This window comes from Cetorhinus maximus, chromosome 4 (genome assembly GCF_964194155.1).
Source record: "Cetorhinus maximus chromosome 4, sCetMax3.hap1.1, whole genome shotgun sequence".
Lineage (NCBI taxonomy): Eukaryota > Metazoa > Chordata > Chondrichthyes > Lamniformes > Cetorhinidae > Cetorhinus > Cetorhinus maximus.
Genome location: NC_135882.1, coordinates 137,924,215 through 137,939,088, shown reverse-complemented (window position 1 = coordinate 137,939,088; position 14,874 = coordinate 137,924,215). Strand labels below are relative to the sequence as shown.

General features: G+C 44.2%; 1 protein-coding gene across 1 annotated transcript in view; it reads left to right on the top strand.

The window, feature by feature from the left end:
* The window catches only part of slc22a13b (solute carrier family 22 member 13b), a 67,348-nt gene that overhangs the window by 20,810 nt on the left and 31,664 nt on the right, over positions 1-14,874 (top strand). The window contains exons 2-7 of the mRNA XM_078541244.1: positions 410-513; positions 4,528-4,682; positions 7,829-7,997; positions 12,174-12,294; positions 14,357-14,451; positions 14,602-14,813. Coding sequence (XP_078397370.1) covers positions 410-513; positions 4,528-4,682; positions 7,829-7,997; positions 12,174-12,294; positions 14,357-14,451; positions 14,602-14,813 — 856 coding nt within the window. The remainder of the gene's footprint in view (positions 1-409; positions 514-4,527; positions 4,683-7,828; positions 7,998-12,173; positions 12,295-14,356; positions 14,452-14,601; positions 14,814-14,874) is intronic.

Below are 14,874 nucleotides of genomic sequence, written 5' to 3'. Positions count from 1 at the left end.
CATTGGATTAGGACATGCTGGTTTGCCTTTCTATTCCAGCTAAATCTTGCTGCCTCCAGTTTTACATCATCTTGTACTGCAGGAGAGAGGGAAATGTGCCAGTGAGTGTCCGTTTAGCTGATGGGGCTGTCATGTTTGAATATCCGGCAGTGGGTGCAACTTCTGAGATGTGGATGTGAGGTTTGCAGGAGTGCCAAATGTGTGAGGGTGAGGTGAAGCGTATGAATGTGAGGCATGAGTCCTGATTGATAGAGATTGTTAGTGATTGAGTGATGGAGGTGTGTTGATTTGAGCAGCTGCTAAGGCTATAAGTGCAGTTGGTATGAGATAGCATTTGAAGCTGCATTCACTTCCATCCTCAGTGACCAAGCCCCTGTTTCTAACTAGGATATTTTCTCTCTCTCTACAGTTTGATCTGGTTTGTGATTACAGTTGGTTGAATCAGCTCTCACGGTCCTGTTCCATGTTTGGACTTTTTGCTGGAGCCCTGTTGTTTGGTCCCTTAGCAGACAAGTAAGAACCAACAGTTTAAATACTGCACAAACATTTCCTATTGGTCATTTGTAACCTGAAAATGGAGTACTACCTCAAAAAAGAAATATAGTTCACTAAATTGTCCTATATACCACCTTGGTGTAGATAACTTGGGGCAGATTTTCTTCTTAGTGTGTTGCATGTGTAGAATTTCTTGGGTAGCGAAGAGCATGAATGTTGAGGCTCAAAAAATCTTCAAACTGGCACAAAATCAGATAGGGCCCTTTATGTGCATACAATCTGCCCTATTAGATTTTTCTTTATGTGCTAAACAAGCACATGTACTATGCTGATTCCTGAGATGGCAGGGTTGTTGTATGAGGAGAGATTGGGCCCACTAGGCCTGTATTCACTGGAGTTTAGAAGAATGAGAGGGGATCTTATTGAAACGTATAAAATTCTGGCAGGGATGGACAGACTGGATGCAGGGATGATGTTTCCTCTGGCTGGGGGTCTAGAACAAGGGGGGTCACAATCTCAGGATATGGGGTAGGCCATTTAGGACTGAGATGAGGAGAAATCTCTTCGCTCAGAGGGTGGTAAACCTGTGGAATTCTCCACCACAGAAGGCTGTGGAGGCCAGGTCACTGAATATATTTAAGAAGGAAATAGATTTCTAGATTCTAAAGGCGCTGAGGGGTATGGGGAGAGAGCAGGAGTATGGTGTTGAGATAGGGGATCAGCCATGATCATATTGAATGGTGGAGCAGGCTCGAAGGGCCAAATGACCTGCTCCTGCTTCTATTTTCTAAGAGGAAAATCTCCCCCTTTGTACAACACATTTGCTAGAACATTGCAATGTTGCAATCATGGGTGACATTATGAATGGGAGACAGTGGATTAACCTGGGACAGTGCATTGAATGGGGAGTTTGAATTGAATGGAAACGATAGACATATTGGGAATAGTGGATGGATGGAGAGATTGGATTAATTAGGAAAAGTAAATAAATGGGGAAGATGGATTGAATAATAATGGTGAATGGGTGGGAAAGTTGGGTGAAGTGGGATTGTTGGTTGGTGGGGAGCTGGATTAAATGGGAATGGTGAATGGATGAGAAAGTTGGGTTGAAGGATATTGATGGATGGATGGGGAGGTTGGATTAAATGGGAATGATGGATGGGACAGTTTATTTGTCAGCTATATACCAGATGCACATGGAAACCCACCATCAAGCTTATGTGTCCAAACCAAACTGTTGAGAAATCCATTCAAGCAGAGGCTATGTTTATCTAAAATGGGGTGTACATTCTCTTCCTAGGACACATTCAATTGCCTATCCAGTGAGCTTAGACACAGGTTAGCAATAGACAAGGTTTAGTGATCCCACATGCTTAGGGGCACTACTGGAATTTAACCCACTGAAATACCACTTACCAGCACTGGTAAATTTCCTGGTGTTTGTCCAACTAGTACCAACTAGTACCCCATTAGCACAGGTCAAGCTGAATCTGCACGGGAAGAACTCCAATCTCCCAAGTGAGATCTTCCACACCAAGTCCCAGTAATCAATTGGGCTGACTGATCAATCATTGTTGGTGTTCTAAGGTGCTGTGAACTTACCTGTCTCAAGTGCAGGATTTCAGAGTATCTAACCTTCCTTCACCAAGCATATCTCATAGACTCATAGACATTTACAACACAGAAAGAGGCCATACAGCCCATCGCGTCTGCACCAGTCAACAAAGATCTGACTGCACTAACCCCATTTTCCAGCACTTCGCCCATAGCCCTGGAGGCTATGGCAATGCAAGTGAATATCTAAATACTCCTTAAGTGTTACGAGAGTTTCTGACTCATCAACTGAACACCACAAACAATAACATGTTAGCTGTTAGAAACCGAATAAGCATGCATTTGAAACTTAACTTAGCAGACAGAGGATACAGGGAAATTTTCCTGATTAAATAGTGAGCAACACAACTTGCTTTTAAATTTGTGAATGTGTTATCACCATCTTCCTGCCCACTGCACAGACACATAATCTGAACCTTAAATGGTACTTTTCCCAAAAGAAGATGCAGCGTCTCATAATGTCCCAATCATGATATGCACTGAACACTAGATATGTGAACCAGATAATAGTGAGCTGAATGGAGAGTGCAGATTGAAAATAAACAATAAGTTTATTGGAATGAATGGTGACAATGGACTATGAAAAGAGATATTAGGTTAAAGATGACTACATTTTAGGGAATGGTAGATTGGGCTCTCATAAGGTGGATGTGATCAGCTGTGCAGAGATGGTTTTAGAGGTAGGAGGTGTGGAGGGAAATATTTTTTAAAATCCCAGGTCAGGGTTACCCAATGCTTTCCCACCTCCAAGCGTTCTTGCCAGACGTGGGTGAGACCAGCATCAGCTATCTGCCTGGCAGAGGCGGGTAGCTAATTAGGAGCAGTTAAGTGGCAACTTATCGGCAATTGGTGATGCCGCCGGGGCCTTACTGCGGTGCATGGACCCCGTGCTGAGGCCGAAGCCCACCAGGTGACTGGAGGCGGCTTCCCAGTGACAGCGGTGGGGTGGGTCATGGGGGTAACAGTGAGGCCTCCTTTAATTCCCCCACAGTCCACCTGGAGCCACAGGTGCCAGAGGTTTCCCCTTCACAATGATATGCTGGAAGCTGAGGCCACAGTTATTTTAAGTTTCTTCTGAATTCTTCAGATAGTGCCTCCATCTAGAGGTGCTCTCACAGTCTCCCACCTATATCAGCAGTGCCCACTTCTCCCAGCCGGGCTGCTGGCTGCCCCGAGTATTAGGCATTCCAATTGACCCTGCAGTCTGTGCAGCACGCTCACCATCTTTAATTGGATAGGGTTCTCGGAGGTGGCCTATTAATTGGCCCTTTCCAGGAAGATCATGGGAGCGGGAGGACCTCAAACACAACAACACTCCCTGCTGGGTTGTCAGGTGGAGTTACTAGTGACCTTTGCCTGTACATTATTAGCTCGGGACCTGGGACAACATTGAGCCTCTATCTTCAAGCAGGTCAGGACCTGGAAATGGTTCCATCTCTCATTTGAAAACTAAGGCGGTAAGATACCGACCATAATGCCATTGGATCTAAACAACAATCAAGGGCATTGAACTCCAAAGTATCTGCTCCCAGGATACCCTTGTAAACATGTAAAGATTAAAAACACCATAGGATGAATACTGAACAGCACTATCTGTAATGCATTAGCTGAAAGGGTGGTGGAAGCAGATTCCAGAGTAACTTTGAATAGGGAATTGGATATGTATGTGGAAAGGAAAAATTAAATGACCATGGGGAAAGGGCAAAGGAGTGGGACTAATTGGATAGCTCTTTCAAAGAGTTGGCACAGAGTTGATAAACTGAATGGCTTCTTTTGTGCTGTATGATTCTATGATTTTATACTGCGAAAATAAAGCTATTTGTAAGCCTTGCAAATGGGACATTTGATAAATCCTCTATTTCATGTGTAACCAACAAAATATTAGCATTCAAATACTGTCATAGTGGTGAAAACAAAGTATACATTCTCTCACTCATTTAATTGAAATGAAATACACAAGAAACAATAATGTTTTGAGCAGCTATTTCAGTAATGGCTTCCTCATGAATAGAGTTACCATTTAACCTTATTTCCATGCTCCTTACTATCCCTTAGAGTGTTGTCAGATTATTACATTATGAGGGACTTCAGAGCCAAGGCCGATCCTGTCCTTCCCTTACGTCCATACATGCATACTTCCAAGTTGAGTTACAGAAAAAGAATCAGAAAAGAATCTTAACCTTGGAATATACAGGCTCAATGTAGCACCCCTAATGTTCCAGGCCCCCAGCTAATACTGCACTAGTAACTCCACCTGGCAACCCAGCAGAGAGTGTCATTTTCAAGATTGAGATTCAGTCCTGATTGTTCATGTGGAAGTTACAACACTGTACTACTGGAGCTGGTGTCCTTGAGAAGATAGGAACTTGGTTACGGCCAGTCGCATATTTAATAACATGTCCCTTTCTTTTTTTGTAGGTTTGGTCGACGACCAATTGTTTTACTGTCACTGCTTCTTCAACTAGCCAGTGGTGTGGGAGCAGCATTTGTGCCAAACTTCAACTTATTCATTGCTCTGCAGTTTGTTGTTGGTGCATCGGTATCTGGCGTTCTGATTAACACCTTTGTTTTAGGTATGAATAAAGCACTCCTGTAGTAATGTGATGTGTAATATACCTTTAAGACAAATGTGTTGGGCTCCCTTGAGCTCAGGAACTCTGAGGACACATGCCACAGCCATCTCCTACACCAGTGCAAGAAAGACAGCAGCCTGCCTCCATTAGATGCCGCATAGTTATCTAGATGATCTCTAGTACAAACTACAGGGGAGAAAATTGAGCCCCAAAGTCACCTTTAAGACTTCAGGTGTTTGCCACTTCCTCTTGGCAACAAGTCCTGCTCCAGCATACCACACAGCTCCGCCACCACCTCCCTAGAAAGATGCAACATTTGTAAGTATTGGACATCTCGATGAAGCTGAGCCCCTGACAATGTTACCTTTGCACTGGATGGTGCCTTCTGTGACCATGATGTGCCTGCCTCCTCTATGTCCAATGGCTTCCTCAAGCCACTGGAGCTGATCCTCTGGCCACTGCACCCTCATCTCTCTGTCAGTCTACTCCCTACTGGAGAAGTCAAACTCTGAAAGCATTGACCTCATAACCAGTTGAAGCTTCCACTGCGGTGAGTCTCTGTAAAGCTTTGCCCTGCCCACATTGGCTGCTATGGACCTGGGAGATACCCTCTTATTAACAAAGCTTCACCTTGGCCCCTTCGTCTGCAATGCCTCTAAACTTGATGGTGTTGCTTTTTGAAGACAGAGCCTGAAGACAGATTCACAAATGTGGTTGCCAGGTCCCTCCACAGCTCAACAGCCGCTGAGATCTCACTTCGTTTGAGTAAGTGAGACTCTGAGCCTCTGTGCATCCTGTGCGCCAGCAGTTAAATCAAAAAAAGGCAGGAACATGCCTGACAATTGGCTGTTTAATGACCCAAATTCCCTGCCCCCTGCTGATCCACTGATTCATCTTACCATCCACATCTGAGGCAGAAATACGTTGGAAAGCTGGCCGAAAGCCAAGCCATACCATTTTACTGGCTCCCCGACCTCCATCCCACCTCCACTAGGCTGATAAAATCCTGCCCTATATTTCCTACCTCAAACCAACCACTGAAACCAGAAATCTTCGAAGAAACTTCATGACAATTTGACAAGAGTAAATAAAAGATATTATTTCCAAGAACCTAGTGCTTGTGAAGCACTGCTACCAGCAGATCCTGCCGAATAGAAAACTATAACTTCTGTGTAAGGGTGATGAGCCATGATTATTTATCATAAAAGTGAATGATCAACAGTTGATAAGAATCAAAAGAAAGCTCCTCGTCTGAAAGGTTGAAGCTGGTGTGAAAAGGCCTAAAAGAAGAGGTGATTATGACTGCATGTAATCTTGAAATTAAAGTTAGACCATCTTTGAAGGCTGGGGAGGGGCATGTTAGTGGGGTGGTGAAAAAGGTATATGGGACACTTGCCTTTATCAATCGAGGCATAGATTACAAAAGTAGGGAGATCATGTTGGAGTTGTATAGAACCTTGGTGAGGCCACAGCTGGAGTACTGTGTGCAGTTCTGGTCGCCACATTATAGGAAGGATACGATTGCACTGGAGGGGGTGCAGAGGAGATTCACCAGGATGTTGCCTGGGATGAAACATTTAAGTTATAAAGAGAGGTTGGATAGACTTGGGTTGTTTTCTTCGGAGCAGAGAAAACTGAGGGGAGACCTGATCGAGGTGTACAAGATTATGACAGGGCATGGACAGGGTGGATAGGGAGCAGCTGTTCCCCTTAATTGAAGGCTCATTCACGAAGGGAGATAAGTTCAAGGTGCTTTAGGGGGGATGTGAGGAAAAACCTTTTTACCCAGAGGGCGGTGAAGGTCTGGAATGCGCTGTCTGGGAGGTAGTGGAGGCGGGTTGCCTCACATCCTTTAAAAAGTACCTGGATGAACACTTGGCATGTCATAACATTCAAGGCTATGGGCCAAGTGCTGGTAAATGGGATTAGGTAGGTAGGTCAGGTGTTTCTCACGTGTTGGTGCAGATTCGATGGGCCAAAGGGCCTCTTCTGCACTCTGTGATTCTATGATTTAGAAGTAAAATCAGGAAACACTTTTTACACAAAGGGCAGTAGATATCTGGAACTCTCTCTAAAAGGACGTGGATGTTGTTTCAATAGAAATTTTCAAGAGAGATCAATTTTTTTTGTTAAGCAAGGATATCATAGGCTATGGGGCAAAGGCGGGTAAATAGAGCTAGATAAATAGACCAATCGTTCATAATCTAATTGAACGGCAGAACAAGCTTGAGGTGCAGAATTGATTACTCTTTTTTTATGTATATGTATTTCAGAATGAATTACCAAAGTATTTATATCTTCAAATGGGAAAACATCTTATTTTAAAGGGGAATCCCAGCTTTCAATGTACCACTTATCTAGTAAAGGTTTTTGGCCAGATTAAGTCAAGTCCAACGATTCAATAAGCTAAAGCTTCTTGTATTTAGGTGAAAAGCCCCACTATTTTGTTTCTACTTTCAGGGTATGTGCTTCTTGCAAGATTGACATTGGACAGAATTTTACACCCGGCGGGCGGGCGCGCGCTCAACCTGACCGGGCGTAAAATAGCATGCGGTGATGTCAGGTCAGCGCCCCGACGTCATTGCGCACTTGCACGATATTTTGGTCGGCGTGCATGTGCGTGCAAGAGTTGGCAGCGCGCCCACCGACAATTAAAAGGCCTATTAAGGCCATTAAAGTTTCAATTAGTGGTGATTTTTCCCTGCCCATTCAACGTTATGGTTGGCAGGCAGGCGATTCGACCAGGTGGCCTTCGGATTTTAGAGGAAACCTCGTCCAAGGGCGGGGTGAAGTTTCTGATATCAATTTTTTTAAAAAAAATGTTTGGGCAGAATTTTTTTATTATCTATTTGTTTAGATGAGTGAGTCCGATGTGTGGACATTTTTTTCTGTATTTTTACATCCTTATTTTTTGGTTTTAAATTCTTCAGCTCCCTGAGGCAGCTGTCTGCCTTCAGGGGATTTTCATTGCACGCTCCCCCGCGCCCGCACTGACGTCAGCGCTCGCCCTCCTCCCGCCGCCCCACCCTGGGAGCCTTTCAGCGCACCTTTCACGCTGGCTGCCTATAAGGTGGGTGGAGAATGAAATTTATAAAAATAGTAACTTTTTAAAAAAAATCTAGCATGCCAATTTTGTGTGTTTGCAGGTACAGAATGGTCTGGTGTATCGCAGCGAACACTTGCAACTGTCCTCTCACACTGTGCCTTTGGAGGTGGGCAGATTGTTCTGGTTGGGCTGGCTTATGGGATACGTGACTGGAGGATGCTGCAATTAACTATTTCGTGTCCAATGGTTTTGTTCTTGTTTTACATATGGTAAAGTATTTTACATACGTTTTGTAAACTTCCATTCTATATTCAGTGTCAATTTCTTTTTATTTTCCTATTGAGTTTATTAATAACTATCTTGTATTTATGGCCCTTAGTTTTAGATTTTCCACAACTGGAAACATTCCTCATTTATCCTGTCCAACTCAATCATAACTTTTGAGGCCTCTATCAGGTCACCTCCAAGTCTTCTCTTTTTCAGAGAAGAAAGCTCAACCTGTTCAATCTTTGCCAAAAGCTGCACTCTCTCAGTCCTGTTACCATCCTTGTAATTGTTTTTAATATTTATTCCAGTGCTTTATGCCCTTTTTATAGTGAGGAGACCAGAAATGTGTACAGAATGCTGACTGCAGCCATATACAAGCTCAGCATAACTTCACTAGTTTTGAATTCCCTTGTAAATAAATCCCAGTGTTTTCATAGACATCTACAGCACAGAAGGAGGCCATTCAGCCCATCATGTCCGTGCTGGCCAACAGAGATCTGACTATACTAATCCCGCTTTCCAGCGCTTGGCCCATAGCCCTAGAGGCTATGGCAATGCAAGTGAATATCTAAATACTTCTTAAATGTTACGAGAGTCTCAACCACCCTTTCAGGCTTTGTTAGCATTTCTAATTACCTTGCTGACCTCTGTTGCTACTTTAGATCAGCAGGTATGTCTGGCAGCATCTGTGGCGAGAAAAACAAGAGTTAACGTTTCAGGTCAATGACCTTTCATCCAAACTGGTAAAAGGCAGAGATGTAACAGGTTCTAAGCAAGTACAGAAGCAAGGAAAGTGGAGAGGCAAGAAGGAACAAATGGGAAGGCCTGTGATAGAATGGAAATCCAAGAGATTAAATGGTAGAAAGATGATGGTACAGGGCAAAAGGAAATAGTAATAAAAGCAAAATTTGGGTCTAGATAATTTGTAAATGGGAAAAGCAGAATCATCGGCTCTTATTGTTCTTTGAAGGACTTCTTTACTTCCACTCACTCCCTCCAAATAAAAGGTTTAGGAACCTATACAGGTCCTAGCTAGGCCTGTCTTTTTGTGGAAGATGTGGAACACTCTTTGTTCCAGTCCTACTCAGGTCCCCTTTTTCTGGTACATTAATGACAGGGTGGCCAACTGCCCTGCAATTTAAGGGATTGTCCCTCATTTTGACTGTTCAGCTTATGTCTCTTAAGGGACACCTTTTTAAAAATGTTTTGATGGGATGTGGGCGTCACTGGCAAGGCCAGCATTTGTTGCCCATCCATAACTGCCTTTGGACTGAGTGGCTTGTTAGGCCATTTCAGAGGGCAGTTCAGAGTCAACCACATTGATGTGGTGTGGAGTCACATGTAGGTCAGACCAGATCAGGATGGCAGATTTCCTTCCCTGAAAGACATCAGTGAACCATATGGGGTTTTATGACAATCAGTGATAGTTTCATTGTCACCATTACTGAGACTAAATTTATATTCCAGATTTATTAATTGAATTCAAATTCCACCAGCTGTTGTGGTTTGATTTGAACTGCTGTGTCCAGAACATTAGCTTGGGCCTCTGGATTCCTAGTCCAGTGACATTACCACTACGCTACCATCTTCTCACTTTTGTCCTGTATTTCAAGGGCAGCCTGTTAGAGACTGAGCACTGGAGTCTCAGTTGAGTGATTTGAGCAGGACTACAAGTCCTGAACAAAAGCAGAATTACCTGGAAAAACTCATCAGGTCTGGCCGCATCGGTGGAGAAGAATAAAGTTGACGTTTCGAGTCCTCATGACCCTTCAACAGAACTGAGTAAAATTAGGAGAGGGGTGAAATATAAGCTGGTTTAAAGTGGTGGGGTGGGGGGGGGGGGGGGGCGGGGTGAGGAAAGAAGTGGGGTGGGGGGGGTGGTGGTGGTTGTAGGGACAAGCAAGCAGTGATAGGAGCAGATAATCAAAAGTTGTCACAGACAAAAGAACAAAGAGATGTTGAAGGTGGTGATATTATCTAAGAGAATGTGCTAATTAAGAATGGATGGCAGGACACGCAAGGTACAGCTCTAGTGGGGGTGGGGTGAAATAAGACTAACGGCATAAAAGGTATAAATTTAAAAATAATGGAAATAGGTGGGAAAAGAAAAATCTATATAAATTATTGGAAAAAACAAAAGGGAGGAGGAAGAAACGGAAAGGGGGTGGGGATGGAGGAGGGAGTTCAAGATCTAAAGTTGTTGAATTCAATATTCAGTCCGGAAGGCTGTAAAGTGCCTACTCGGAAGATGAGGTGCTGTTCCTCCAGTTTGCGTTCAGCTTCACTGGAACAATGCAGCAAGCCAAGGACAGACATGTGGGCAAGAGAGCAGGGTGGAGTGTTAAAATGGCAAGCGACAGGGAGGTCTGGGTAATGCTTGCGGACAGACCGAAGGTGTTCTGCAAAGCGGTCGCCCAGTCTGCGTTTGGTTTCTCCAATGTAGAGGAGACCGCATTGGCAGCAACGAATGCAGTAGACTAAGTTGGGGTAAATGCAAGTGAAATGCTGCTTCACTTGAAAGGAGTGTTTGGGCCCTTGGACGGTGAGGAGAGAGGAAGTGAAGGAGCAGGTGTTGCATCTTTTGCGTATGCGTGGGGAGGTGCCCTCAACCCCCACCTACAGCACCTCCCCATGCATACGCAAAAGATACAACACCTGCTCCTTCACTTCCTCTCTCCTCACCGTCCAAGGGCCCAAACACTCCTTTCAAGTGAAGCAGCATTTCACTTGCATTTCCCCCAACTTAGCCTACTGCATTCATTGCTCCCAATGCGGTCTCCTCTACATTGGAGAGACCAAACGCAAACTGGGCGACCGCTTTGCAGAACACCTTCGGTCTGTCCGCAAGAATGACCCAAACCTCCCTGTCGCTTGCTATTTTAACACTCCACCCTGCTCTCTTGTTAAACATGATTTGCTTTAACAAATCTGTGATGGCTTTCTTGAATTATTCCACAAAGTTTAGAAGGTAAGGAATGCAACATTTACATAATTTCTCCATGCACCCTGCTGAACATCCTCCAGGGTTGTGACAAGAGAATAGAAGAGTGTTTATTTTAATTCCAACTGAAAGAATCCAATACCTTAGTAAAAAAGCAGAAACTGAAAGATCAGGCGAAGATTCTATATCTGAAACGTTAACTTATCTGGCCTCTACATAGATGCTGCCAGAGCTGCTCCATTTCCCAATCCATTCCTGATGCTTTTCCACTTCAATGCAGCTGGTTTTTCCCTGCAGGATTCTCATTAACATATGCAATGATGTTCACAGGACCCTAACGCCATTTTAATCCACTCCTGAGTGAGGTAGCCACTCTGCCAGGGAAAGATGTTGGGAACCATGTAGATCCTCCAAGGTAAGTTAAAAGGAATTCCTTAGTGGGATCAGGTGGAGCAGGAGTGCTTCTCCTAGCTTTCCAAGGGAAGCCTGGCATCTTCTACCCTGGGTTCACACCTGACTGACGCACAAGACCTTCATAACACCCCCTTTCCCCTCCTGGCCTTATCTCATTGCCAGCAGCAGTCTCCAGCTCTCTGAGCTGGGAGTTAAATTCGGCCCTTTTAGTGTTATTTTCAGAATCTATTAACTGAGTCTTTGAATGGAGCATGTTCTCTCTCCCACTGCCATTGTATTTAACACCAAGGACAACTTGCATTCATGGAGCACATTTAACCATGTAAAGCCTCCCAAGGCGTTTCTCAGGAATGTTTCTTGCACAATTCGGGCAGATGAGACAAAAAATTGGCCAAAAATATGTTTACATGTATCTAAAGTAGGCAAATGATGGGATAACATCATGCACCATCGTTCCCACCATTAACTCCAAAGCAATATTAGCATGAGTAATGTTAATGGCATTGACGGCTGTTAAGGAGCAGCATAAGTTTAATTCTCCTGTCCCCCTGCAAAGGCTTCACTCCTTCCCAACAGAAATTTTGATAACAGAATTTGAGGCTCTAATGTTGCAGACACTCGAGGCCCTACAGCAGCTGTTTTGGTCCATCGCCAAATAATTTAAAGATAGCCTGGCCCCTGGAAATGGGCAGCTACCAAACAGGTGGGAGAAAAACACCTCCCGAACTGCTTCTTCCCTCCCCTATTTTCCCATCCCATCTCGGCCACATGAACATCTAGGACTTTCTGCCATTCAACTCTTTTTTTCATATGTTTCCTGTAGGCTCCTCCCTGAGTCTGCAAGGTGGCTTGTAACAAAAGGTCATTATAAAGCAGCCAAGAAGCACCTTATGAACGCAGCAAGAATAAACAAAAGGGTCGTGCCTGAAACATTGCTTGACAAGGTATTTCATCATAGTTTAGGTGCTTCAAAGAACTGTTTGAGCAGTAACAATTATGTTCAGTTGAGCTTATTGGGAAGAAAAGATTGGTACCATAGCCAAGTTAATAAATTGACACAGGACTTTATTACTTCTCACAGGGGTTCACTTCACTTTGAAGCAGAGTGTCTGATGTGTAAGCAAACACAACAGCTATGAGATGAATGAGCAGCAAACCTGGAGTTTAAATCACCAGGAGAACTTGCTGTCACTCTTCAAATAGTGTGAAGAAAACAGCCACCCAAACGGGCAGCACCACATTTCATGCTTCATCCAAAGGAGAACACCTCTAACAACGTGGCACTTATTTAGTACGCGACTAGAATATAAAGTTAGTTTTTGAGATGAGACCTGGCAGGGGGCCCTCAGACTCACAATCACATTACAGCTCAAAGAATGCCAACCTTGCCTCAGTGGCCCAAATTCTTGGGCAGAATTTTCTCAGCCTATTGGGGACAGGCTGGAAGATGGGAGGGCTGACAATATGCTAGGGGAAGGCCGGGAGGGGAGCCCAATGTCTTCCCACTACCAATGGCATGTTGACACAAGCAGGAGCCTTAGAGGTAGCCAATTGAGCCAATTAATGGCACAGTCAAGGGCCACTTCCAGCCACTGGAGGCTTTTTGCCTGCATCGGGAGGCTTCCAGGCAAACCCTGGTGGCCTCCCAGCAAGTTCCTGGGGAGCTAATCCTTTGTGGCCACTTCATGCCCTCTGAAGGCCCCCCAGATGGCTAAGGCCATCCCTGCACCCAAGGTCAATGCCCCATGTCCCTACAACCTCCCATCACCACCACCCCACTCTACCCCGATTGCTCGGGCCTGCTCGCCTGCCCTGGTACCCTCCCCAAAATTTATCTGCTCTCCAAAGGCATCTAACCATTGGGGAGCACTCATCCTGGAGTGCAACCTCAGCAGTGGTCACTGCTAAGCTGCTGGCCCTCTGATTGTCAGCAGCTCTAGGGGGTTCGTGGCTGACCTCAACTGGGCATCAGCTCCAACAGCTAACTTTCAATTGGCTGTTGGCAGCAAAATGCTGCCTCAGGGTCCCAGCACCTACCAGAGTGAAGTTGGCTCCCAGTGGCAAAACTCAGTCACTTGTGTCTGAGTCAGAAGGTTGAAGGTTCACACTTCATTCTAGAAATTTAAGCATGCAGTTTAGACTGACATTTCCGTGTAGTACTGAGGAAGTGTTGTACTGTTAGAGGTGCTGTCTTTTGGATGAAATGTTCAACTCCACCCGCTCTTTCAGGTGTCCATAAAAGATCCCGCAGCTCTATTTGATAAACAGCAAGGGAGTTCCCCAATTTATGTCTCAATCAATGGCATCAAAAACAGAAATTTACTGCTGCTTTTCGTACATTACAATAGTGATGTCAAAGCTATTTAATTGGCTGTGAAGCACTTTGAGGTTGTGAAAGATGCCATATAAATGTAAAATCTTTCTTCCTTTCTTATTTGGTGTTCATATTTGGTGAAGCACTTAATTATCCTGGACTGCAATCTCCAGTGCTAGCTCCTGAAAGAGAGAGCGAAACTTCTTTTCCATAAGTGGACTGCATCAGTTCAGGTGAAGCTTTCCAACTCTGTAAGATGGGTGCACTGCATACTTTCTGGTTTTCTTTACAGTAAGCTCCTGACCTTGACCAGGCTGTGTATTGCAGATGGGGTGACAGAGCCATATTGAGTGGAGGTAAATTGTTCCAATGGCAAATGGGAACATAAGGGCCAAGGACTCCCCAAGTATCTGCTTTGCACCATCCATCATTTGGATATAGAATGCGATTGGCAGTGGCCTGGGAGTATTTTCCCTGATAAACTGGGGAATGGTGTGCTAAATGGATGAAGGAGGACCTAAAGAGGGACCATATAAAATGAGAGAAACTAGAAAAGTACAATTTTTTCCAATACTTCTGGTTTGGAGAAATGTGAATGTTTGTTCAACTATTACAATGAATAGTCATGAATCAATCAGATGTTTAGAGTTTACTATTACTGGGTGCCTAATGTTACCACATTTACTTTCAAGATTATGACTGAGAAGGAGATCCATCAGGCCACCCTTTTGGATCTTTTTAAGACACCGAGGCTGAGGAGAGTTACATTGATTTTGATTAGCATCTGGTAACATTGAATTCTTCATCAATTAATTTCTTAATTTATAATTTTGTGGTCCAGTGATTTGCATAAAATTTTGACATCACTGACTTTGAGGAACAGACAGTTGAGATACTGAATAATAACATTTCTGTACTCATTCCCTTATTTCCCCAGGTTTATAAACAGCTTTGTGTATTATGGATTGGCCTTCAATGTTCAAAGCTTCGGCACAAACATTTATCTAACACAACTCATCTTTGGACTGGTGGACATGTTGCGTGGCCCTTGCATCTGGCTGCTGAATAAACTTGGTCGGAAAAAATGTCAGGGAGGTTTCCTGTTGCTTAGCGGAATCTCATGCCTCCTTATGTTAGCTTTTCCAGAAGGTATGAATGCAGCAAATGGGTGGTGAGGCAGGCTATGATACTGTCATAGATACTGTCAAAT